Source organism: Beta vulgaris, chromosome 4 (assembly GCF_026745355.1).
Source record: "Beta vulgaris subsp. vulgaris cultivar EL10 chromosome 4, EL10.2, whole genome shotgun sequence".
Lineage (NCBI taxonomy): Eukaryota > Viridiplantae > Streptophyta > Magnoliopsida > Caryophyllales > Amaranthaceae > Beta > Beta vulgaris.
In genome coordinates, this window is record NC_079205.1 from 1,515,397 (window position 1) to 1,542,789 (window position 27,393).

At 34.1% G+C, this 27,393-nt stretch overlaps 2 protein-coding genes across 3 annotated transcripts; both read right to left on the reverse strand.

Moving 5' to 3' along the window:
* Positions 1-358: 358 nt before the first annotated feature.
* On the reverse strand, positions 359-9,082 carry LOC104891800 (glycerophosphodiester phosphodiesterase GDPDL3). Of its 2 annotated transcripts, none has more exons than XM_010677552.3 (9): positions 8,826-9,082; positions 5,565-5,858; positions 4,691-4,803; positions 3,806-4,307; positions 3,328-3,366; positions 2,828-3,106; positions 2,308-2,450; positions 1,207-1,693; positions 359-989 (listed from the first exon to the last, which is right to left on the reverse strand). In XM_010677552.3, exons 1-9 carry the CDS (start codon positions 8,971-8,973, stop codon positions 700-702), a joined length of 2,295 nt encoding a protein of 764 aa, XP_010675854.2. In that variant the 5' UTR covers positions 8,974-9,082; the 3' UTR covers positions 359-699. The 2 variants fall into 2 exon arrangements, with proteins under 2 accessions (XP_010675854.2, XP_057249809.1); XM_057393826.1 differs by lacking the exon at positions 8,826-9,082 and adding an exon at positions 6,183-6,294.
* A 4,236-nt stretch (positions 9,083-13,318) lies between these two features.
* LOC104891799 (glycerophosphodiester phosphodiesterase GDPDL3) lies at positions 13,319-23,773 on the reverse strand. Its single transcript, XM_010677551.4, has 9 exons — positions 23,420-23,773; positions 21,717-22,010; positions 20,547-20,662; positions 19,901-20,402; positions 18,993-19,031; positions 18,595-18,879; positions 16,647-16,789; positions 14,969-15,449; positions 13,319-13,972 (listed from the first exon to the last, which is right to left on the reverse strand). Exons 1-9 carry the CDS (start codon positions 23,523-23,525, stop codon positions 13,680-13,682), a joined length of 2,259 nt encoding a protein of 752 aa, XP_010675853.2. The 5' UTR covers positions 23,526-23,773; the 3' UTR covers positions 13,319-13,679.
* Between the last annotated feature and the right edge of the window lie 3,620 nt (positions 23,774-27,393).

Here is a 27,393-nt window from a genome sequence, read left to right on the forward strand (position 1 = left end):
CATATTTTATTTTTATAGAAGATTAAAATTCCGTATATACAAATACTTGAATATCAATGTATCATCATTTTCCAATTTTGAAACTTCAGCTTGTTTAGTATTTTTCTTATGACTTTTATGAACCAAACAATGGTGGAGAATAGAGATGTTAATGAGATGTTCAAGTATTCACCTCCTAAAGTTATTTCTCCTCATGGTATTATGGAAATTTTGTGAGTTATTAACTGAATTTAGAGGTAAGTGCATTATAAGTTTCATTAATGTTAGACAAAATCAATCTTCAAAAGACATTGTTATTATTTCAGATGTTCAACATTGCAAATTTAATTTGTTGACAATAAAATTTGACAACTACTACTATGAAACATAAGTATTAATATAAACAAAAACAATTTGCCTTCAAATATTTACTCAAAAAATTTCAACATAACAATGACCCAAAATGAGGGGTAGGAGAAAAAAGGGATGAACAAGGGGGGAAAACTGTGTGAAGTCTATGGTGGACTACAAAGCAATCAAGTATGTACGACGAACTGTGTTTGAACAAAGAGTCGGGCTATTTGAAAACCTAATCTCCGCCGAACATGTAAGGAAGCGGCATTTTGGTAAATCCACTTGGTACGGGTCCTATAACAATTCTTCAAGGTGTTCGGTGGAAAACAAATTCTCCATTTAGCCTTTTTTTTTGCACAAAGCCTATCAAAACAGATGAGCAACTGCCACAACCAAAGCCAAGAGAGATAATAAGACAGAAGCAGCAACTTTATGTTGGCCATTTGCTGATGTTGATGGGGATCCCGTTGGTGGGGACGAGGCATTTCGTAGTACGACAGAAGTAAGAGGCGGCTGCGACACATCATCAACAGTGAGGACCGGAGTAGGAGACCCAGCCGGAGGTGATGCTCCTGGGGGAAGGACACCGATCAACGCCCCAGGCTGAGCTGGCATCATGTAAGCTGGTGTGTTGTTCATATTCAAACACATATTCCCTGCAGAAAAGAGGGTAACTTAGACAATGGAAGTATGCATGTTGTAACGAATTTTTGGCAATTCATCTTTCTTTCATGTTACCCCATAAGGGATCAAATGATTTATATTATGCCCTATCTAGCATCTTCCTTAAATCTTTGCGAGTCATGGTTTATAACACAATTTTGAAAAGAAGAATCAATGTAATGAAATTTAACGCAGAAAGTAAAATCTTACTCCTGTATGCATCAGCAGTTCGGGGGAAGTCTGTAATGACACCAGTAACATTAGCTGCATGAACGAATGTATTGATCTGGACCACTGGATCAGAGAAGGCATCAAACGGTATGCTCGAAAACTCATTGCTAAGAACCTGAACATACACAGGAAGCTCAAATGCCTGAAACTGTGATACAACATTGGTCATATTTGTAAGGAACCCCATCTGGTTAAACGGAAGGACAGATTTCCTGTCAACAACCACAGAATCAGCAAAAGTCTTTATGTCTGCAATTGTATCGTTGAGGGCCCCACGAATAATCTCATCGACATGATAGACAAGTTCATAGCTATTCCCCCTCATTGCCTTCAGAACTGAGCTGCTGGTGGATTGAATCATAACCTTCTTTGCAGCTGTGTTGTTGTTAAAGCCAGATAATTCTAATGCATCTGAAACTGCTTCAGTTATACTCAGGTCCTGGTTTGCTGCCAGGTATTCAGCATTCTAAATATTATAACATCATGAAAAACAAAGGATCAGGCTTCATTCAACTTTTCAATAGAAGCACATTATTTCAGGATCTCCGAAAGAAGCTCTCGCCTCTCCTAAGGGTGCGTGTTTTTTGCCTAAATTATGCTAAACTGAACTTTGGAACATATTGGAACTTATCTTAACTTTTGGAATTATCTAAACTCATCCAAAATTATCAGAATTTATATTTCCAATTAAGCTGAAGAGAACACGCTCCCAAAAGGCCAAAATCATTTGTGATTTTCCTCCTACACATCCCAACTATTACTCCCTTGGTCCCTTTTGTCCCGTAGTATTCTTATTTCTTCCTGTTACTTTTTCACCGTTTCCAATGTACATCTTGGAACATTAATATCTTTATCGACTTAACAGCTTGGGAATGATGAATATTTCTTATAAGATGAGATTAATAAGCCATTCAAATTAAGTTGTCACCTTTTCCTAAATTAAGAATTATGAAGATTTCTTTGTAATAATTTGAGTCCCTTGTCCTGAGGTCAATGACTTTCCGAACACAACTACCAACTAACTGCATGCTCGGAAACTATGCACATCTAGAATCATAACAGGCATCGCGTTGCACTCACCTCAATCTTGATCAACACACCAGAAAGTGAACTAGAATTATTCGCCAGGTCCAAAAAGTCGGCCAAGGACACGAGTCTCCCGGCGTTCCTGGATCTCGGGTTTCTGAGCAAAAATGAAGCTGAGTATGGACTTGCTATCATTGCTGCAAGCAAGGACAAGGATATGAGTAAAGATTTCAAATCATTCTAATAATATTAAAACGTTACTCGTCTCTTAAAACCATCACTAGATATAGAATGAGCAGGTCTATTATGCTTTCATATAGCTGGAGGAACATGCAAATCAAAGTATCAAAATTCAGTGGGCAGTGGCATTTCTAGAATTTGAAGTTTTCCGCCATCATCCTATTTAACATTATTCTCCCCATTATTTCTGCATTTGTAATTTTGTATTTTGGGGGATAAGATTGGTGGTAAGATACTCAACAATTAACCCAAGCTTCATCGGTGAGAAGTTAAGAAGTTAAAGAACGATATCTATGGTAGATAAGTTAAACAAAAGGTAGCAAATGTGACTTACGAGTCAAGCCTTGAATATCAGCCCAATCAAGCATGAAAGAAAATATTCCAGGAGCTGGCTGAATTTCAGGAACAGTCGACATAAGATTCCTGAATTGCGTAGCTTGTGTGTTATTCAGGAGATTGACAGAGCTCAAACAGAAAGGTATACCGTCTTGTGACATTTGAACAGGGCAGTCAATAAAATCTGCACCATCTCTAATAGCTTGTGTGTATGCTATGTCAGTACAACCCGGGTAGTCTCCACTCGCTCCATTGTATGATATAACCAAGGGCGTAGCTGAATCCAGCAGATACAGACAGAAAACCATATGTTAGAGGTGTTAATGCAATGAATGATGGACCGATTATCAGTCTGTTAAAATTGATCATAGAACTTGAACTAACAAGCAGCTTTAACTAAGATTTTGTGTCAAAAGGCCCTTCTTGTTGAATCACTTTGTTCACTCACTGAGATCGGTAACAGAAACAAAAGATTTCAACCAAATATTAGCTACATACCTTGTGCTGATGCATTTACACCAAGATGGGCAAAGCAATCTGCAAAAAGTTAATACAAAATCAGCATATTATTGAGTAGCTTTTGCATAGTATATATATTCGACAATGGCCCTAGTTGATCGAGAATTCAAGAAAATTGAAAAGTATGATGGAAAATAGAATTGTAAGCTTCCAATTGAGTCCTCAAACAGAATCTGTGTATTTTTGTATATTAGCTCTTGTGTACATCAGGTGTATAATGTAAAGAAAGCTTAAACACTCTAAATCACATAAAAAGACAACTTGTTTTTGAATTATGTTTATGACACAATTTGGTGTGACTAGACCTTGTTGCATACAGTACACTACTTCCTGATACCAAATCTCCATTGTATACAAGTTATCTGTTATTTTCCTAGCAATTTTTTTTATACAGTAACAATAATTGGATTGTAACAAAGGATATTAATTCACGAATGGAACAAAGAGTATAGCTCACCTCTTGCTTCTGATGGTGTTATTGGGAAGTCAGACAAAACACCATCCACAGAGAAGTTCCCATTGTCAATGAAAGAAAGATACTCATCAACTGGATTGTAACTAAAGTTGTAGGCAAATGATACATCGTTTGCAAAACCTGCAGCATAAACTTCAAGTCCAACTCTATGAGCATCAGCCACCAGAGAAGTATGAGGTAACAGGTATGAGGTTGCATCGACTGGCCATATGTAATTCTTCGGGACAAGGATACCGGAGGCGAATGTACTAATCATGGTTAGATTTGTCAAAAGAGAACCATAAGACTGATTAGTTGAAGGTTCTGTTTCATCTTGGTCAAGAAAGCGGAAAACCAATTTCGTGCTGGTTGATGCAAATGGTGTTGCAAGTCCTCTCAAAAAGTTGACCTCAGGTGAAGAGATGTGGCTAATGTTCATGCTCTCTGCAGCATTAAGGATAAAGCTCCTCATGCTCAAATTGTGCTGGCTATAGAAAGAATTATGCTGCAGATAATATCAAATAAATCATAGTTATTTACCATTCGAAATTATCGAAGCCTAATGATAGCCAACTAGATTAGTTGGTCAAGCCCAAAGTTACTCATACTTTTCCTTTAACCTCAGTCCTTAGGTACTCACGTATTGAATCTTCGACACTACGACATAGGTACTATGCTTTAACTCAGGCCAAAATCAAGAAATATATCATAATGTAGCTGCGTCTGCATTTGAAAATTAACCCCTCTAGACCACTGCCTTTTGTGGCTTTCTAGACACCAAAAGAACTTTCCAAGCCTAAAGGCACATTACTTGAGATTTGATAACTATTATTGCGAACATCTAAGATGCACAGACTCATAAACATATTGCAATAAGCAGGTCCATACCTGAACATTAAGCCAAAAACCTGCAGGTTCATTTTGCATAAACACGTCCTCAACACTTTGAATCGGGAACATGCCATCAAAAACAGGATTCCGAGTAAAAATTCCTTGAATCACTACAGGACATCAAAATAGGTTTTAGTACCAAACACAAAGGGTGAAGAAACACAATCAATTAATGGATTCTGGAAATGCTTCAATCTTTTTTTTTTTTGAGGGGAGGAAATGCTTCAATCTTAATAAACATGTCCTCAGAACATCATGTCCATTCTCCATCTTTTCGAACACCAGAAGCTCAAATGAAACATAAAATAGAAAAGACCAGAATACTACAAAGTTCATAATCTAGCTAGGTCCTCAACTCCTCGTATTTAGGAGACATGAACATCTAATCTTATATTCTCTCCTTGGACCTAAAATCCAATTTCTTACAACATTTCTTCAAACACCAAGGAACAAAAATTTAACATGCAATTCCAAGTTTTCCGAATTAAGAAAAAAGACGTAATTCTTGTATCAGCCAGTGTAACACACAATTAGTTTCACAAATAACATAATCATCAACTTTTTATTTCATTGAGTTTACCATAGATGTCCATAAGCTATGTCACTCAAATTCAGCTAACTTATAAAAACAAAACTGCCCCTTTTAATGTCAAAGATAAAGTAGTATTATCAAGTTTCCATACCCATTTGGCACTCAAAGTGCCGAGCATCTGACACGGATACTTTTTAACAAAGATCAAAACTCTAAGTAACATAATTCAAAAAAAAGAAAACAACTAGGACTTATTCACATTAACTCACATTACAATTTCCATCATGTCAATATATCACAAACAAAGTACATGATTCAAGAAAATAAGCAGAAACTTACATGGGACTGTTGATAGTTCCTCAAAAGTAAAATCAATGGGAAAAAACCCATCTGTTGGAACACCATTAACATCATATGAATTACTCCCATTTGGAAAAACATGTTCAATGCCAGAAGAATTATCAAGTTTAAGATTAGGGAAGCAAATTCCAACACCATCTCTTGTCAACTGAACATCACACCATAGTACCACATCTGGTACACTAACCATAGTTGCAAATTGATAGGCATTTGCACTTGAATCAGGAAATAACCCTGAAAACCCACCTTTTGCTATTACTAAAGGAGGTGACCCTGAAAATTAAATTGAAGAAAGATTATAAATTTACTGGGTATTAGTAAATCTTAGTCACAAATAAAATCTCCAATTAATCTTGTAATATGTCCTCCGTTCTTATTTGTTCTTCCTACTTTTTTGACTTTTATTTTCTCGCAAAAAGATTCTAAATAGAAAGAACAAATAGAAACGGACATATTATAATGAAGAAATGTAAATTAAGGAATATCCTATTCAATTTTAACAATTTAGCAAAAAAAAGTTTACAGAAACAGTAGCAGTTGATAATTTTCTTTGGAAAAAAGCATGAATTTTTGTAAGTTGATTTCCAGTTTAATTACCGGGTTATAGTCGACGTAAATTGTTTCAGTTTTAAGGTTTTTGGTGATTCATCTTCTTCTTTGTTGGAACTTGCATTTTGGGTTGGGGGGAGGGGGATGATTGAGGTTTACATGTTGATGGTGCGACCATGCAACATAGAGCTGTCAATTCAGTTACTCGAGTTGGGTTTACGTCGGGTCATTTCAAGTTTCAGTTCATGTTCTATCAGAGCAATAAATCAAACCGGTCGAGTGTAGGTCTAGAACGGTAGTAATTCAGTCAGGTCTACTTCGGTTTGTTTCTTCTTTCATGTTCAATCGGGTTCGAGGCGGTCAATTTCAAGACAAGTTATCTTTCATGGTCATGTGGTGTCAGGTTTGTAACAGGTGCTTTCAGGTTCAGGTCATGCGTGGTTCGGATACTTATCAGGTCAGAAAAATGACGGTTTGGGTCCGGATCAATTCAATTTCATATTGGTAGGTATAGGGTTGTGTTTATAATTGGGTTGTGCCATACTTGGTTTCAGCCTTTAGGTCGCTTCGAGTATGGAACGGGTCATGAAATATGTGGCACTGCTTCAAATCTGTATCGTTATTTAAGATTTCATTGAAAATCAATGCTTGAATAGTTCATCTAGTTATATGCCTTTTGTAGTAGCGTTAGTTTGTATTTTATGTTACTATGTGGTGAAATCAATGATAAGTCGAGTTATCAAAAATAACAAGTAGGATAAAGTCGGGTAACACGTAGCAACAAGTCGGGTAAAACCATGTACCAAGTCACAATAGGTCTTGTAAATCAGGTAATAGGTCGCAACAGATCAGGACAATAGCATATTGGGCCGAGTTATAATCGATTTCAAATCCTAATCAAATCAGGTATCAAAACGGATTCAGATTATTGTCACATCAGGTGACTTTAGTTATTCGACATGGCATGGAATGTCACATGTGTGATGTGACAAAACATCACGCATGTATCATGTAATTGTTATGCTTGTTTGAACAAATTGCGTTTTGCTAATAAATGGGCCTTTGACTTTGGGATGAAGATTGAAGAATAGAATAGATAGCCCTTCTTTTCTTTTACCAATATCTTGTGTTAAAAAAAATTAACCTGACTCGATAAAGATAAAAAGAGCTCCTTCTAATGATGGTTACATGTATTAGTATCACTTTTTTCAAAGTGTTTTTGCAATCTTTAATATATACTCACACGATTATATTATATTGTGTTACATATTAGCAAAAATACGAAGTTAATATCTTAATAATAAGCATTAAAACGAATTTAAAAAAACCTCACACGATGATATACATTGAAATTTATATTATTAATAATAACGATCAAAATATTCTTATTTTCTTCACACAAAGTAAATTATAACCATACAAAAGTAAATGTAGACAATAATATTAGATAAAAAAAATCAAGGAAACAATAATAAAGATTATTATAGTAATTTTGTTACTCCTACTTGTACTAAATTATCCCATTATAAGCTAACTATATAAGAGATTAAAATTATGTATTGTAGTCAACTTTCAAGTAATAGAAGTACTTAATTACCATTGATCTAAACTCTCATTGCTTAAACCCAATTTATGGTCCCCATTTACCAATCACCTCATAAAAGTATTTAAGAGATATAAATGTTCCAACCAAAAGCCTAAAACTTGAATTCAAAAGATTTTTTTTAAAAAAAAAGAAGTAAGATTTTCAACAAATATATTTTCTCTCATATGTGAAATAAAGTAAACTATTCTCTTAAAAAGCTCTCACATAAAAAATGAAAAAAGGACCCGTTTCATTTATTTGAAAACGGATAAAGTAATTGAACTCGAATATAAGGATCAGTAGTTTTAATGAAATACTCCCTCTGTTTCAAAATATAAGTCATTCACGCTTTATAAAAATTTGCTTTAACCACAAATATCTCTCAAATATGATAAATAAAAATTATAAAAATTATACCGTTAGATTAGTCTTGAAAAATACTATAATAATATTATTTTTTAAAATTTTTTATTAACAAAAATTAAGAGTAATTAATGGTCAAAGTTCGACTCGAATCTCGTGTGTGCCTTATATTTTCAAACGGAAGGAGTAAGAGAGAAAAAAAAAAGGCAATGGAAACTCCATGATTGTGATCAGACATTAAGCCTTCTATTCTTATTCCTTCAATATGTGAAAAGGATTAATTCTACCATAAAAGTATATACACCCTAAGTTCCCACTTCTTTTCAGGAATTAAAGAAGTCAACTTTTTATGAAGAAAACTACAATTTCTTGATGAACAGTTGAAAATTGAATGTGTAACTTACATAAGTTTTTCAATGTCTTGATAAAACTAATGCATACCTTTTTTCTTTTCAGAAACAAAATTAATAAGTATCTTTTTTTTATCATCTTTTGATTAATAACTCAAAAATAACACAAACTTGACTTTATATATACGCGATGCATGCGAAAACACGTAGAAAATTCAATTAATTGTTAATTATATCTAATAAATCAGGAATTTTAAAATTTTTAATAAATTGCAAATTTTGGATTTTAATTTCTAATCAAATGTTCAAAGAAACCCAACAAAAAAAAAAAACAATGAACAATATAATTAAGCTATAAGAAATGTAAGAAATGAAAGAGCAAAGAAAACATACCATTAAGTGTCAACCATGTAGAGTTAGAAGTAGCTTGTTGTGCAGAAGCAAATGCAAAGAACTGAAGAAACACAATTATTACAATTAAACTGAGATTTTTGAAACCTCCTAATAATAATTTAGCACTAATATTTTTAGAAAAAATCATCTTTTTTAAATTTTTGTATATTTTTTCTTGAGTTTTGATGATTATGAACCTCAGAAGAGGTGAGAAAAAAGAGAGAGAAAATGTGTAAGGAAGACTTAAAATTATGTAGTTGAGTTTTAGTGGATTTATATATACATGTATATATATTTTACGTGTAAAGATAGATAAGTAAGAGAACAAAAAGAATAATATTTGGTATTTTTGTTTGTTAATGATGATAAAATGGTGACAAACATTACATGTTTTAGAAGCATTACGCGTATGCACGATTTCGATTTTTGTTTGATTAATTGAAGAAGTCAGAGACGAGGGGCTCGCTTTCATCACCATGCTTTACGGCCGGCGTTTGACGGCTACTGACAACTAGGATGTCCAACTGGTGACCACTTACCAATTTAGCATAAGTAGAGGTGAGCATGGACCCGGCCAGCACGCGCCCTCTCGAGGCCAGGTTTGACCCGTTGTTCGCTACGTGGGTCGTGAGCCGGTTTATTTCAGGCCCGCACCAGCACGAGTCCGCCTAGATGGTCCGTGGGCTGAACTCCCCTTTTCTTTCTTTTTTTTATCCTAAAATTTTCAAAAATGCAAAAAAAACACACATAAAATGCGGGCCAAACCCGCGGGAGGCATGAGCCCGGCCTGCAGGCCGTGGACAAAATCTGGAAATTCAAGCCTGGCACGACACGGCTCGTCATTTCCCCAAGCCCGCGGGCCGAGCCCATGAACAGGCACAACCCGGCCCATGCTCAGGTCTAAGCATAAGTAACCATATAAAAAATGAGAGAGAAATTATTACATATTGTATACACCCTTCGTCCTAAAACATATTATCTCCATTACTTTTTAATAGTTACACTTTCACTTTTGACACTATTCACAAATTTTGCTTTGTTTATAATTTGTGATTTATGGTTAAGAGAAAATATAGTTATGTGGGATCTTATTTGATTTGTCTCGATAATATGTACTTTTAGAAGATTGACTGTTTATATTTTTTATAAATACAAAATTAGAGATACTATAATCATACAAAGCTAAGGCTCAAAGTGGTGTATCGACATGAGTGAAAAGTATAAGTGCAACTATAAATAAGAAATGGAGATAGTAGTTCTCATTCATTTTTTATGATCAAACTTTAAAGTATTTGATCAAATAATTTCAGTAATATATATATATATGAAAAGATATTTGTGGGTTGATTACTCGATTTAGCTTAATCACATCTGAATGAATGAGGTTTTGTTCACTTCAGCTATAAGGTCATAATAGGTCTGAATTTTGTCATGACCTAATCCGAATATTTCTAGTAATTCAACTATAAGGTAATAGAATTTTTTGCACGCGATGCGTGCTTGAATTTTTTTTTCAAAACATAAACTCGATTTTCTTCGGCATAAGAGTAAAAATTTGAACATTAATTAGACATACGAAGCATAATTATTTTTAATTGCAAAATTTGATTGGTTAGTTTTTGTCACTTAAATCTCTCACCATTATTTTTTGTTTTTTTTTTTTTTTTTTACTTTTCAAAGTTAAATTCTATGAACAAAATAGAAATTTTATTGAATTTATTTATGATTTCTAATATTATAATTTTTTAGTTGATTTTTGAATTAAGTACAATACTTCATAAATTGTAAAGAAAGTAGACACTTTGATTTCAAGTCAATTTTTTCATAGGTTATAGTTTGTAAGTGAATTTTTAAGTTTTTGTAAAGTTTTCTTATTTTAGTGATTTGCATAACGTAAATTATGCAATTTTATGATTTTAGTTGACTTGTGAGTGATTGTTATAATTGTATATTTGATATTTCAAATTGAAGCCCCCTTTATTTTGTAAGTGATTTCACTACAAAATACACCTCTATTTTTTATCATACCCACCATTAATTGTGAATGGTTCTTGAGAATAGTGATTTGTAAGTAAATTTTTGTAAATGTTTTTGTATGTGTTGACGTTCTAGGTTATTGGCTAGTTTTAGTTTGTATGTTAATTTTAAGTTTTAATAAAGTTTCCTGATTATTTGAGTGATTTGCGTGATTTTTATAACGTGATTTTCTCAATTGTATGGGTGATTTGTAAAGTTTATTCTTTTAAGTGATTTGTGAGTGAGTGTTATAAATTTATTTTCGGTAGTTTTCTTTGAGTGTCTATTTTGATTTTGATATTCCTTTTGTAATTTAGAAAGGGAAGGGGGGCAAAATAGGCGTTTCAAAAAAGGACACCATTGCTCCCCTCTTCCCTTATATAATAGAGATAATAGGTCTGAACATGCCTTAATTTCACCAATAAAGAAATGTTAAGGTGATATGTTCATTATTTCATTATTTCATTATTTGGCAACATGAAAGGCAATGGACAAATGGCATGTTTCATCCTATATTCCTATATAGATCTTTGTAATTTATATTATAAACTTCCATGTGCGATGTATTCAAGACTAGTTTTAGTAAGGCGATAAAAAATGAGAAATGAGCAAGAAAATAATCTTCGAATGTATGATTATATGAGCTTTGATATGTATCTTCTAAATTTATGTTGATGATTGTAAAGTTCAACTTATTATGTTGTGCCTTCTAGATTTCAATTTCATATGTTTTATGCATTTATGAGTTGTGACGATGTTATCGACATACTTTCAGTTTTAATATAATGATTTTTTTTTTTTTTTTGTTTAGAGAGTTATAAGAGTAAGTAATGAAAATCGATTTTATGATCTCTTAAAATCGATATGAAAGCTCTAACCAACTGAACTATCGCTCACTCTCTCGGTTTTAATTAGAGGTGATCATGGGTCGGGTCGGGCTCGGAAAATGCCCATTAAACGGGCCGGGGATAAATTTGGGCCGAATTTTTGTGCCCAAAGCCCGCTATTTCGGACAAAAATTAGCAAGCTTTTCGAGACAAAAACGGACCGTGCCAAAAAAAATAAACTAAAAAATCGTTTTTGACTTATCCAAAACCAAAAAATTGGGCCAAGTCGGGCAAAAAAATCTGCCCAAAACTCGTCCCAAAAACGATCACTTCTAGTTTTAATATAATGACTAATGTGAGTACAATTGAGTATTTCTCTGTATTTCTAGAAGATGGGAGGTGTTTTGAACTTTCTTGCGGATTCTTATTTTCTCTGTAGAAACTTGTAGAAGAGAAAATAAGAATCCCCAGTAAGATGTGCACGATGATTGCGTTGGTGACAAACTGACAATTGATTGATTTGATGATTGATATATTGGTTGATGATTTTTTTTTGTGATGTCCTTGTTTGATAGTTGACTTTATACCAAATTTAAAATTATTCTTAGGCGGTCAAACAATCCAAAAAAATTTTGCATCATAGAGTATTTATTTGTTCGGCTAGCAACTACTCTAGTTTTCATATTTATTTCATTTTGGATGTCTTAAAATATAGTTCATAATTTCATATTTCCTCCGTTTTTTATTAGATGTTACACTTTTTAAATCACAGACTCCTGGATAATTTTTGGAGAGGAGAGAGATAGAGAGAATGAAAAACAAAAGGGTCCCATGTGAACATGTGATAGGAGAGAGATAGAGAGAAGTTATTACCCAAAATAAAAGTGTAACATCTAATTTAAAACTTCCTAAAATAGAAAGTGTAACATCTAAAAAAAAACGGAGGAAGTATTTAATTTCACATTTTTCCGTAATTTGTCTAAAAAACCGTGTCCTTTCATTTACTCGCTTCTTGAATTTTGTTTTTTCCTTTGTTTATTCAACAAAAATGTTACAATTAATGCTCTTTCTCCAATTATTCTTCATTCCCTCTCCCAAAATCATCTTTTCTCATACAATATTTATTTAAATAAACATAAAATCTTTATTATCCCTCTTAGATTCTACTTGCATAAATTACCGTGAAAAAAAGGAAAATGAAGAAAGTAGTTTGGCCAGAGAAAGTACCTTGGTATATACCTCCTTCATCTTTAATTAAACACAAATTTTCGGGTGTAACAACCTACAAACTAAGGTTGTTCATATAGAAAGATGTATTTTCTGTCTTACATAGTATATACTGAGCTTTTAGTATAAAGCCTACCGGTATAATTTTTCTTTTAATAAGACAAGAAGAAATCTTGACAAGTTGCGGAGAATAAAGGAAATCCCCAACTTGCATAGGGTAAAAGCCGATCCCAAGACCTCTTAAATTCGGAAGAAAAGCTGTAGCCATTAGGTTATCCCTTACTCTTCCTAAAGGTATGAATATATTGAAGAAAGTGTTACAACTATTGTTAATTAAAGCCTAAAGGTGTGGAACTTTGAAAATCATAGATGGACTGACTCCTTATAATAATTGAAAAATTAGTCAATGTAGAAATCAGAGTATAAAACCACCAAAAAGAGATGATAATTATTAACAGAGAATGATACTCAAAGAATAACTATGACTGAATCTTCTTACAGTAATACAAATAGAGGAAGATACAGAGATGATATGTACTACTTCATATTGCAACTCCATGATCACAATAGAAATGGTAAGAATGGACATAATAACCTAAAAGCTCCACATTTCATGGAAAGGGAAAAAATTATTATCATCTTAATAAATAAAAAAAAAAAAAAAAACAACATAATTTAGCTAGAGGGAAAACTTGGTCATGATGAACAGATAGAGGTATTTGCATCATCAAGCTCCAAAAACAATCAAGTCAGTGAAAAGAACCGCCTTCTTTAAGAAACTCTATCAAAACAGCAGAGCAGCAGCTACAATCATAGCCAAGAAAGATAATATTGCGGAAGCAGAGATCTGAGACTGGCCATTTGGCGATGTTCTCGGGGTGTCTGCTGCTTGGGGAGCTGAGGTGGTGTTCATCACGGCAGCAGGGAGAGGAGACTCTGATACATCACTGACATCGAGAAGTGGCTGAGGAGCTGAAGCCGGTGGCATTAAAGCTGGGTTCATGAGTGCCATGAGTTGGTTAGGCTGAACTGGGCTCATGTACGCAGGTATGTTCTTCATCTTCAGACATGAATTCCCTGTTGATGGGTAAAAAGATAAGCTCAAGAACATATCAAAGCATGTAAGTTTGATACACGGACAGCGACGACGATGATCCAATACTATGATCCAATATGGATCCTGCTATTTGTGAGGGCTAGGGAAGGTTGAACTTTTTGGATTTGAGCCAAGCTACTTGCATAATTGGACTTGCAGCCTAAAACACCGCAAAGGTGAAAGACACTCTGGCAGACATCCTTTTCTGTGAAAGAATTATCCCTACCTGCAACCCCTTTCGCCCACACGTACAACCATACTCAACTAGATCGAATTCTTTGATCCTTAAGGGCACATTTTATAATTCTACACATGAGGGGATATTTCTTGGTTTTGTCCAGCCGTTAATAACTTGATTATTTTTAGATTCTGGTTAGTGAGAGGTATCTTAAATAAAAGGTATCCCGAGCAATTGTAATAATCGAGTTGAATGATATTCCTGGCAGTCTGGTACAGCATACGATGCACAGAACCATCCCTCTTCCCCCTCTAAATTATTCCCGTAGCACATTCCCTACAAGATTAGGGAAGAAATAAGGACATTCCAACCCACAAAGCCTCAATGATTCAGACAGAAAACTAAGACTTTTACCCATACAGAAACCACCACAATATCCCAAGTTGGGGCCAACGGGAATTGAACCCCTAACCTCATATTTAGGGGGATGGGGAGCTACAGCTACCACTTGATTCTCCATTGGATTTTCTAATATGCTCTTACTGATGTTTAAGTGAGATGAGAACTATAGAACTCTTTTAACTATTACAAAGGTATATGTTTCAAAATCATGTCATATTCCTGATTATGAGAGACGGCAGCTAGTTCCAAACAGAGGTAACGGTAAAGAAGAGATACTTCCAGACTATCCATAGAGAAGCATTTTTAACGGTACAGCGTACTACTAGTACTTGCAGTAACAGAAGTAAAAGCAAAAGAACAGTAATAAAGCCATAGTAAAAATAATAGAAAAACTTACTCTTGTATTGAGCTGCAGTTTTTGGGAAGTCCGTAATGACACCATCAACTTCAGCTCCCATGACATATGAGTTGATCTCGACAATTGGGTCGGAGAAGAAGTCATATGCTTGGCTTACAAATTCATTTCTAAGAACACGAACATACACGGGAAGCTTATGTGAGTGGAATTGTTTCACAACATCAGTTGCAGCTATAAGAAACCCCCCATCAGACGGAAATATAGACGCCTTTGAGACAATTACAGCATCAGCAAAGGACTTGATATTGGCAATTGCATTGTCAGGGGCCCCACGAATACCCTCATCAACATCATAAACAAGCTTATATTTCTTTCCCTTCATCGCCTTGAGGACTGAACTATTGGTGGAAACAATCATAACCTTTTCAGCTGATGGACCATCATAGCCAGCTTTATCTAGAGCATCCTTAACAGCATCAGTTATACTCAGTCCCTCCTTTAACGCCAGGAAATTTGCACGCTGAATTAACATCAAGAAAAGAGAGGATCAAGCCTTATAGAACCTTGTTGTACTTTCAGTTGCCAAAAAAATGAGATAACAAAAGATAAGACTTCATATGATGAACTACCTTTGTATTAAAAACAAATTATTCCCTTTGTCAGTAGCACAGTGCCACTATTTTATTTGTAAGTTGTATCAAGAGAAATTCACAATTTCAAAAGCAGAGATGACGTGCAGAAATTGTAACTTTCCCTAATATCCTCGACGATTTTCAATTAAGTAGCTCCATAATCAAAAGATGTATTCCCTCCATCCCTCTAAGATTGCCCAGTTGGCCGGCTTCCTTTATTGTTTATCCCTTACAGTTTACCCCATATCATAAACGGCAATGAGGAGGGACCACTACTATATTCTCACATATACCACTTATGGTCCCAACAATCTTCTCTCTCATCAACTCCACCCAACCAAACGTTAAAATAGTAAACATAGTTCAATGGAGCAACCATAGAGGGGTGGAGGGTGTAATTGTTATGCATATAACAAGCCTAGAAATGACAAAAAAGTCCTTACACTTTCGATCAACAAGACGTTGGAATTTTGGGCCATTAAGGATATAATGGTCATCTTTTTGCTTGTTATGTGCATAACAAATAGAAATTATAGGCACTCCCCATAACCTCACACTCCTTACCTTCTAGAGATGTTGGTCCAAGGACACAGGACAGGAAGACGGGAATAACACCCACTTCAACCCATCTCACACCTCATGCCACTACCTAGTTACTAGCCACAAGCCAAAACATACTTTGCAAATTATGTGCTTCTTTTGCCACTTTCACAAATGACAAACTGACTATACAACTCCTCTAGGCTGTTGAGGTGATCTTTGTACTGAGGTTTATAACTCTTAAACTGGTGACTAGAATCTCCGACAAAATTCTATCTTACAAATTACAATAATATCACTTTTCCCCCACAGAATAATTCAGCCGTGACACACATCTGCTTCTAATCACATAGTGCAGTACTAAGCTACTTCATCGGTTCTTAAACGGCCTAAATGCAGAGACGGGAAACAAATTATGCACATAATACTGCCACATATCATATGCAGAAAGATATCAAATTACAAACCCAGTAACTTTGCAGAAGAAACCAAAAAGCAGGAGAAAGCTGCATCTGGGCTAAATATATGCCTTACTGGGCACTCACCCCTATCCTGATCGAGACACCAGAAAGTGAAGTCGCTTTTTTGGCGAGGTCCAAGAAGTCACCTAAAGATTGTATCTTTCCAGCATTCCTGGCTTCTGGGTTTCTGTATAGGGAATAATCTGGGAATGGATTTGATATTACAGCTGCAAAAAAAAAAGGAAAATAAAACGTGTAAGGATGTCAATGCATTCCCATAATGTTAGAACTTAGAATGGTTTAAGTTGTATCTAATATCAACAAGCGGATAATGAATAAGAGGATTTAAGGAGAAAACAGGCAAACTTTGAGATGCTTTTCACTGATGAAAAAACTTAATGCATAATTGCTGTTATTAGTTATCCTTTCAAATTAGCTCAATTTACAAGTAAGGTGAAAACCAAGTTCAATGGAATTATGCGAGTACATACATTCTCTTATAATTTAAACCTTTTAACTTTAACACTATTCATATAACTTTGACCATATGTATAATTAACATATACCAGATGCTATTATGTAATATGTTGCCTGCACTAGTTTCAATATACATTTTCATATAATATCTTTTTATAATTTTCACTAATTAAATATCAGAGGAATTAATGATCAAAGCATTGTTTTAGCAAGCGTGAAAGCAACACGTGACAATTACAAAAGAACAGAAGAAGTATTAGATGAATCAGTTCATATCATATACTTCCTCCGTTTCTAAATAAGTGCAACATTTGCATACTGTTTACTATTCACAGTTTAAACTTTATTTAGCTTTGGTGATTTACATTTTAGGAAAAAAATAATCATGTGGGATCTTGTTAGATTCGTCTGAATGTGAATTTTTTTAATATCAACTTTTTATAATTTTTACTTATTGATAATTGAAGATATTAATGGTTAAAATAATGCATTGGCAAACGTGAAAACAAGAAATGTTGCACTTATTTAGAAACGGAGTAAATATATAGAGAGAGATTTATACAAATATATACATGCACACATAAAGAATTAGAAATAGATGTGTACATGTTTATATGTACAAAAAATATTTAATATATGCATACACACAGATACTGACATACACAAACACACATAAAAAAAAAAAAAAAAAAAGGTATGCATTTTATGGATCCTTGCATTAATTTACAGTTAGGAAAGCAACATGTAGCTTCACGATTCAGTAATCTTGGTTGTACAAAGAACATATCTACAACATGGTTACTGAGCACAGCATCTTGCATGGAAAAGGTACCATTGTACCAAAATATATTTATATCACGAATCCTGGTAGACCAGCTTAATCATATATTCATTAGGAGAGAACCAAGCCTTTCTAATGTGTTATGCAAAAAAAATTGAAATATTTGAACTTGAAGCATCTCAAAATTTGTCAGAGGCAAGCACCATGGCAACTTAATGCCAAATACAGAAAGAAGGTAGAGGTCAGCCCAATAAACACTATAACAACATGGCTCCTAGGCCAAGAATACATAAATTCATAAAGATTTGTTGAATTCAGCCATTAGTTTTTCAGAGTCAAGAACAATCTGAGGAAAACAAAATACAGAAATGAAATAAAAATAAGATTGATTTGAAAACTTTTAGCTCTCAGATTCCCTTACAAGTCAAACCTTTAAAAAGAGCCAATTTAGACTGTACATCAACGCAAGAAAAACAAATAAAATTTTCATAGTTGGAGTTCTTTTCAAATTCATACACTAGTTTAGCAAAAATGATTTCGAAAGCTTTGATCCCACATTCCCACTAATGAGTATCAGGCATTGATACCCACTCCAGCCTGAATATTTGGTTTTTAGGTTTTTATTTAATTTTTTCCTTTTTTTGCTGAGAGGGGGAGGGGTTGTGTAGAATCTTAGATAAAAATTTCAGTCTGCAAAAATATAAGAAGTAGATCAAGTAAAATATATGTGGAAGACAAGCAAGTATGAAAACCCTAGTATTAAATAGCACTTACGAGTCAAGTCCTTGATATCAGTCCAGTTCAGACTAAACGAAAATATTCCAGGTTTTGTCTGAATATCATCCACTGTTGAAATAAGACTTCTGAATTGTGTTTGACCAACCAGTGTAGTATTCATGAGATTGACAGAGCTTGAACAGAATGGTACCCCGTCCTTTGACATTTGAACTGTGCAATCAATCACGTCTGCGCCATCTTTAATAGCTTGTTCGTATGCTATGTCAGTACAACCAGGGAAATCTCCACTTGCCCCATCATGTGATATAACCAATGGCGCGCCTGAAAGACAACAAAGGCAAGGAAAGGAAGAATATGTTAGCAGTGTTCATGCTTAATAATTGAAGTTTGAACAAAAAAGAGTACAGAAGTCAAAGAGGACAAAAGCTACAAACCTGCTGGTGATGCTTTAGTGGGTAGATGGGCAAAGCAATCTGCAAGAATATACATGATTAGCAAACACTAAACATGAACCTAAACTTCAACAAGATTAGCATCAATAAACTTCCAAGCATCCACATGATGATTTAACTTAATTTGGAATACAGAAAACAACGTACATAGAATTACCCGTACTATCCTTCACCCTGCCTCTCACTCACTGAAATGGAAGTTGGAAAAAGAAATAAACTTCATCCTAGGGTATTACAGATTCAATACACTACACCACAGAAGAATTAAGGTCGATTCCAAAATTAAATATGGGACAAAAAGCTTCAGAAATCTTTTGTACAGGATGCCTTGTCACACGAGGAGAAAAAGGGAGGCAGTGAACACTGCATCAATTATCCTATCCATTTTTGCCACAGAAACTATTTCAGCAGACAAAAGCTGCAAACTTTCACTTACATAACCCAGCTTCATAAACGGATGAGTGAAAAAACCCTAACAACAACCTTACTTCATCATAAGATGTGATTCTCTTCAACTTCAGATTCATGATCATAATTAATTTTGTAAGCTTCCTATATTTATTTTCTATATTCCCTCCATTTTTCTTAAAAAAGGACACAATTACAATCTAAGCCATTACAAAATAATTGCCAACTCCATGAATTCAGTAAGCTTAAAGTTGCAACTTCTCATATTACCCTTGGCATGGTGGAGATGTGGAACTTAAGATGGTGCGAAGGATAATTATGGTAGCTCAAATCATTTTCTAAAAAACTAAAAAATAAAAAAGATCCCACTTTATTTGGCCTGTCATTTGGGACAGAGGGAGCAAGCAACAGCCAAAAAGAAAAAAAGAAAAAAAAGCTACAACTTGGACAGGTCGGAACGGGTGGGGGGAAAAGTAGCTAACCTATGGCTGCTGATGGCGTTATTGGGAAGTCAGATAACAAACCATCCACAGAAAAGTCCCCATTGTCAATGAAAGAAAGATATTCCGCAACTGGGTTGTAACTGTAGTTGTAGGCAAAAGTATTGTCATTCGCAAAATCTGAAGCAAAAACTTCAAGCCCAGCTTTATGAGCATCTGCTACCAGAGAAGTATGAGGTAACAGATAAGAAGTTGCATCGACAGGCCATATGTAAGTCTTTGGTACAAGGATACCAGCAGCGAAAGTCTTAATCATAGTAAGATTCTTCAAGAGAGAACCAAAAGTTTGGTTGGTTGAAGGTTCCACTGCATCCACGTCGAAAAAGCGGAAAATTCTTTTTGTTTTAGATGATGCAAACGGTCTAGCAAGTGCTTGCAGAAAGCTAATATCAGAAGATGAGATATGACTAATGATCACTCTCTTTGAAGCGCCGATCAAAAAGCTTCTCATGCTCAGTTTGTGCTGCCTGTAGAAAGCATCATTCTGCAGAAATATATCAATTTTTTAGTTATCTACCTCTAATATTTTCCAGGCTAATACACCACACTTCAGACAAGTTATAATGTTATAGATCAGTTGCAACAAGTAATGAAAAGAAAATCATGACTGCAATATATAAAGGTTTACCTGAACATTTAACCAAAAACCAGGAGGTTTGTTTTGCACAAACACATCATCAACAAGCTGAATTTGGAACAAACTCCCGTCAAAATCAGGACTGCGGGTATAAATTCCTTGAGTTACTGCAGGCCATCAATGTAGAAATCAGTACCAAACATCAAAAGTAAAAAAATAGAATCAAAGCATGAGCTACGGGAATGCCTCACTCAAATTTTATCAGCCCATCTCACACATCAATGGAGCTTATGCACATTCATGAAGGAAGAAATCTTTAAAAGATTTATAATAGAGAAAATGCAATAAACTTTCTTCTTGGATCCAACATCTAGTTTCGTTACAATGTTTATGATTGGTGCTGGGGACACACTTATGTGATTTTACTACTCTCTAAACGTATAATTATACTCCATAATATCAAGCATCAGGAATTAAAAAAAGAAACATAATCGAAAAATAAAATACAGTAAAGCATCATAATCACCACTATTTTACTATCCTTTCTCCTTGGACCTGATATTCACCAACTTTTAGGATGATTCAGAATAAGTAAAATTACTCCAAATCACAAGGAATCATCAGCATAGGTGCACATGATGCTCATTCAGATGAATAGATCAATGCCTGGGACCTTAGGGAAACTATTATTAGTACTATCTCAATCTGAAGCAATAGGGTGTTTTGGATGTGGTGATCAAAATTAACTATGTTTGACAAGAACTAGAACTACAATGCTAATTTGAATACAAAATTCATCTTTGCCTTCATCGGTCAAAATACGCATTGGTGTTATCAGCAAATTTGAACTAGCCATTTAATGATTAAAATAGCTTCATAAGACTGATAAAATAGTGTTCACATTGAAGTGATTATAGAAAATAATGGTCAAATGAAACAGGTGTGACAACAAAAATCAAGTGTGGCTTGTTGAAAAAGTTAAGTACTATTCATTTCTTATAGAATATATACACAGAATCTTTTCCTAGATTTCTGATCCTTCACCCTTATCTACATAAAAAGAATATGTGCAGCTAACTTGCCATGTCTCGACAGAGGAAGCGGGCATTGCATGCTAGGGTAGTTTTCTCTAGTGGAGACAGTAATTAGAAGCATTATATCAAGCAATAAACATTTTCAGTAGGGTAAGGAGTACATAACACATCAATTATGAGAACTTACACGAGATGTTTGATAGTTCTTCAACAGTAAAATCAATGGCGAAATACCCTTTCACTGAAGCACCATCAACATCATATGTTTTCACCCTATCTTCATAAACCAAATTAACGTTGGAGGAATTATCCAGCTTTATATCTGGAAAGCATATGCCAGCCGCATCCTTCGTTAACTGGACGTCACACCATAGAACAACATCCGGCACACTAGTCATCATCGCCAAATTGTAGGCATAACTACTAGAAGGAGGGAACAATCCTGAGAATCCATTATGTGCTATTACTAGCGGCGGAAATCCTGCACAAAAATGTTAAATCTTTAATCAGAAAAGGACACTAACTATGAGAAAGCAGCAAAGACATTTAAGAAAAAAATAATAGGAGTTTAGCATAACTGAATCATCATCAAGCTTGAGGAAAATAAGTTAACAAGAAGCCTCAATCCCAAAAGTTAAATCTATATTTTGCATGGAGACGAAAAGAAAGAAAGTGCGCGGGTGAGCATGTCAAATTAGCAAGATTGCGGAACTTAATAGATGTTAGAATGATTGCGGAACTTCCCAAAATGGAAAGATATTAACTCACTTGTGAGACAGAGGTACAAGAATCACTAGAGAATGTCATGAGAAACTCATGGTCCTTATGAGTATTGTTTTAGATATTCGCCGATAAGTACTGGTTCCTCAATTTGTATAGCTGATCTTTCTCAAGTTGTAATGGTTCATAAAACATATAGATAGTTGATATGACCAATAACAAAAATATGGCATGAAAGCTTCAACATTTTTACAAGACACTGCAATAAGAGTACTCCAAGTCTCCAATGCACATGAATTTTGCAGTCATTTAACTGTAAACATCGCTAAGATGAAAATTAAATGTTGGTATAAGGTTGTCAATGGTAAGTCAGCATCTCAACATGAGATAGAAATGCAAAATGTATGTCGAGCAATCGCGTTACTGGAGCTTCTCACTCTAGTATTAGTTGCCTACAAACACTAGCAGGCACAAAAACTAAAAACAGGAACAATCTATCGAAACAAAGATTAACAAGCTAGACATACAAATGTTTATACAACTTCAAAACACAAGGCAATTTTTTTAGCAGAAATCAAATAAATAAATGACCTGAAGTAACAAATAACTTATCAAGTGCAAATTTCATACTATCCCTTCTACCACATTAAGCATACAAAAATTGTATATTGTAAAATGAAATGTGATCTGAATTTTAACTTTCCAAGACCTTGTATCATAACCAAATTCATTATCAATAACACCCAACAATGAAAATCTCAACAAATCACCAAATTTCAAATCTAGTACTCTGCTAAGTGAATCTTCAAACCCACATAAAAATCCCATTGATAAATCAAACCTTAATACAGTTCCAATCATCAATCTAACATCAAGAAAATAAACCAAATTTTAGCTCCAACTTTCACTTCAGATCTCACACACTTCAGTACTTAAAATCACAAAAACAACCATAAAAAAAAAAACCCAAATCTCCTAAAAAACATCCAAATCTACCCAGAAAATAAAACTTCCCAATTCAATAATCACCAAAAAAAAAAAACTACAACCCAGTTCATAAAATCAAAAACTACCTCAAACCCACATCATAAAAACATGCAAAGATTCCAAAAAAACAAACTTTAACTCAAAAATCAACCAAAAAAGCTAAAAAAAAAAAAAAGAGATTACCATCAAGTGTAAGCCAAGAACTTGGAGTTTTCTGGGCAGAACAAAACAAAGATAACTGAAGAAGCAGAACTACTGCAATAACATAACTAAGATTAAAACCTCCCATTGCCGGAAAATTTTCCGGCTAGAAATCTAATCACTTGCAGAAATTTCTGAAGTAAAATATGAAGTTATTATGCGGTAGATTTTGTCTGAAAATGAGGAGAGAGAAAGAGAGGTATATTGAGCTGAGGAAGAAGACGATGACAAAGTTACTTGCAGCTCCCAAGAGGAAATTTAGGAGAGAGAAAATATAGCTGAGCTGAGTGTGAAAAATCAAAACTTTACAGGTTGGTGGGGTTTAGTAGAGTTAAATAATTTATGTAAGAAACTTTGATTTATGCGGAAAATAATAATTTGGGGAGATAATTTATGATTGTTGGAAGTCAGGTTGTCATTCACAGACAACTATGAAAGATGAGAGAGAAAGAAAGAACGGCTACGCTACGGCTTTAACGGCTCAGCTCCTTGTTGGTGGCTTCGCGTTGTTTGTATAAAAGTGTTTGGTAAACGAATTTAACGTAATGGGAAATAATCGTTATGTAAAATGATGAATAAGGATATTAAACTTATTCTTATGGATGTAATTTGAGTTCAGTTTAGCTATTTTCCTCTTATAGTTTTGCTTTAGTTTGGTTCAGCGTAAATGAACAGAGTTTTATTAATGGCGAGATAATTTGGATAAGGTGGAGGTGATTTAACAAACTTTTTAGGATTAATAGTCATTACATCACTAAACTCAGAATCTCTCTTTTAAAAAGATGGTTTTTAAAGTTAAATTTTTGGTCTTAGAAACCTTTCTTTCAATATTGTCCTAACCAAAGGTTTTGAGTAGTCAAACATTTCTCAACTAAACACCCCGTGGAGATTTGCATTAGATTAGGTAATTCTCAAGTCATCCGATTTTATTATTCATATAAATAAATTGTTGGGCCTTTTAGAAAAAAAAATAAAAATCTAACTTTCAATGCATTTATTCATAAAAATGTATTAATTAATTAACTCAAAATTTCCATGTAAAAATTGAATCCATTGGTAGAAAGTCTTTCTGATTTTATAATTTAAAGCTAGATTTAACTCTTTCTGATTTTGTTGGTTGCATAATATATGTTGCAAATTGCAAACTTAGAAAGGGTTTTAGGTAATCAATGTATTAGTCCTCTAGGGGGAAAATCATGCCAATTCATTATCATAATCACAAATTCTTATATATGGTCGACCCACAAGGAAGTTACAGGTGTGTACGCGGGCGATACGATGTTAGCTTGTTAGCTCATTTTCAAATGGTCATATCTCACTCGTTTCTCATCGGAATCGAGCGTTTGATCAGGCATTGGAAAGCTATCGAGCCAATTTTTCATCTCCAACTTGAATCTTCCCAAAATATTGAGTATGCTGTGATATATGACCTTTTGAAGTTGACTCTTATGCACAAACACTTATAAACAAATGTGGTTACTCTTATAAGCAAATGCATTTACTTTCGTGAACCTTTGAGGTTACTCGTATGATTTATTGGAGTTACTTGTATAAATAAATGAGGTTATTAGTATGAATCAATTGGGTTAATTACTCATAAGATTAAATACTTCTTCCTTTTCAAAATAATTGCACTGTTTACTTTTTCACGTTTGTCAAGACACTTTTTTGAACGTAATATCTCTAATTGCGTATAAGTAAAAAATTATAAAAAGTTGATATTTAAAATCCTCGTAGTGAGACGAATTTAACAAAATTCCACCTAACTATTTTTTTTCTTATATACTAGTGAGAATAAGCTTGTTAAAGTTAATTTCTAAATAACACCAAATATCAAATGGTGCAACTATTTCGAAACCGATGAAGTAAGAAAAAAAGTGGAGACTAAAGTGATGACAATCATACTCTAGAAGGTTAGATATGAGTTCGCTAACACACATACAAGATGAGCCAGAGAAGAAGAAAGCAAGGAACAAAACAACAAAGACTTATGGAGTCAAGTCAACTGATGTTATTGTCTTCTTTAAAAATCATATCTTTTATAGTTTGAATTTTCTTACTGTTAATATACTCCCTATACTAGTGAATTTGAGATAATATAGGTTAGTAGACGTTATAAATATCTAACATGCATGTGAGACGAGCATGCAAAATTTTACAATAATGAGACATATATCAATTACCACATATGAATATATGATATGATACAAACGCACATGACAAGCTTCCATCATAACCGTTGCCAATGTGCAATTCAGCATTATCCTCAATGGCGATATTCCATTTGAGTACCAATAAAATACTCTCTCGATTTTGTTTTGTTTCTTTAATTACTACTATTTCATTGTCTCTTCACCGTATTTTATGCCATATTTTTTGCTATTATATATATACACACACATAAATTGAACTATTGAAGCTATCTAATTAGATTCCATGAAATTTTTTATTATTGTTTTCCGTTTACCAAGTTAACTTCGGCTCATTTGGTAGGAATTCCACCTCATAACCTCAAGATTAGGATTCGAATTCCATTAAGTCAAGGACACTTGGAGGAGAATTCTCCTTACAACTCCCCCCTTCTTCAAAGTGCTTGGGCCTCTGGGTTGGGTCATGTGCGAGGGTAGCCCAAAGATTATTCATTTTACCAAAAATAAATAAATTTCATGAAGTACCAAGGACTCTTGGATCTAATGGTATGTTGTGGGGAAAGGAGAGATTAGGGATCGTTGAATCTCTGGGTAAGTGACCGTACGTGAAGTTAGTCCAGAGGAAAATCTTCTTACCAATAGGTTCTTGAAAGAGGACTAAGAAAAATTTATGAAATAGTATATGGAAATTTTAATAGTTAATTTTTTGGTAATAAAAAGAGAAGTGTATTTCTCTCTTTTTTCTTATTTTGAGGGGAAAATAAGAGTATTTCCTTCACATCTATAATACCATATTGTACAACCTAAATTTAAATGGCCAAGGATCAAGTATGAACCTCCTCAAAAAGAACCCCCATATAGCCAAAAGGATCAGAACAAACCGTAGTTAGTTAACCAATGATGTTTTGACCTACTGGTTAAGATTAAAGTGTTGTGAACAATAAGTCACAGGTTTGAATCCCTCCTCTTCTTTATACTTTGTACAGCCTTCATAACTCGTATATATATATATATATATATATATATAATATATATATATATATATATATATATATATATATATATATTATATATATATATATATATATATATATATATTCAGTTAGTCTAGGCGTCTAGCTAATGCCAAATTACAACCTATATATTAAGAGAACGTATTGTGTCGGACTCGTCCGACCATAATCTTGGTCGGACGACTTTCAGGTGGTTCCAATTTTTTTTCAGGTAGTCTTCATTTTTTTTCAGGTGGTTCCAATTTTTTTTCAGGTAGTCTTCATTTTGTTTTCAGTTAGTCTTCTTTGTTTCTCAGTGGATTTTTGTGCTTCAGTTAGACTTACTTGGGTTTCAGTTGGTCTTTATTCTTTTTCAGGTAGTCTACGTTTTTCTTCAGGTAGTCTTCATTTTGTTTCAGTTAGTCCATTATTTCTTTCAGTTGGCCCATTATTTCTTTCAGTTGTTCCAACTGAAAGAAAAGAAAGTCTAACTGAAAGAAAAGAAAGTCTAACTGAAAGAAAAGAAAGTCTAACTGAAAAAAAAAAGTCCAACTGAAAGAAAACAAAGTCCAACTGAATAGAAAACAAAGTCTAACTGAAAGAAAAGAAAGTCTAACTGAAAGAAAAGAAAGTCCAACTGAAAGAAAACAAAGTCCAACGGAAAAGAAAACAAAACATTAACCTCTACTTTCTCTCACTTTCTCCTTCTTCTTCATTCCTCTTCTGCCAGCTTAACAGAAGTCTTGTTAGTGTTGTTCAACACCACCACGTCCTTCTAACAAAGTACAGGAGATCAACATACATATTATTAGAA

What these genes read in the sequence shown, in the direction of transcription:
- LOC104891800 (XM_010677552.3), bottom strand. Translation starts at nt 8,973, where the DNA reads ATGATTTTTTCTAAAAATATTAGTGCTAAATTATTATTAGGAGGTTTC. An exon ending in TACATGGTTGACACTTAATG is followed by an intron (nt 5,859 to 8,825) that starts GTATGTTTTCTT and finishes TTTAATTTTCAG; the next exon opens with GGTCACCTCCTTTAGTAATA. An exon ending in AACACCATCAGAAGCAAGAG is followed by an intron (nt 3,367 to 3,805) that starts GTGAGCTATACT and finishes AACTTTTTGCAG; the next exon opens with ATTGCTTTGCCCATCTTGGT.
- LOC104891799 (XM_010677551.4), bottom strand. Translation starts at nt 23,525, where the DNA reads ATGGGAGGTTTTAATCTTAGTTATGTTATTGCAGTAGTTCTGCTTCTT. An exon ending in TTCTTGGCTTACACTTGATG is followed by an intron (nt 22,011 to 23,419) that starts GTAATCTCTTTT and finishes ATTTTTGTGCAG; the next exon opens with GATTTCCGCCGCTAGTAATA. An exon ending in GTGTCTCGATCAGGATAGGG is followed by an intron (nt 15,450 to 16,646) that starts GTGAGTGCCCAG and finishes ATGTTAATTCAG; the next exon opens with CGTGCAAATTTCCTGGCGTT.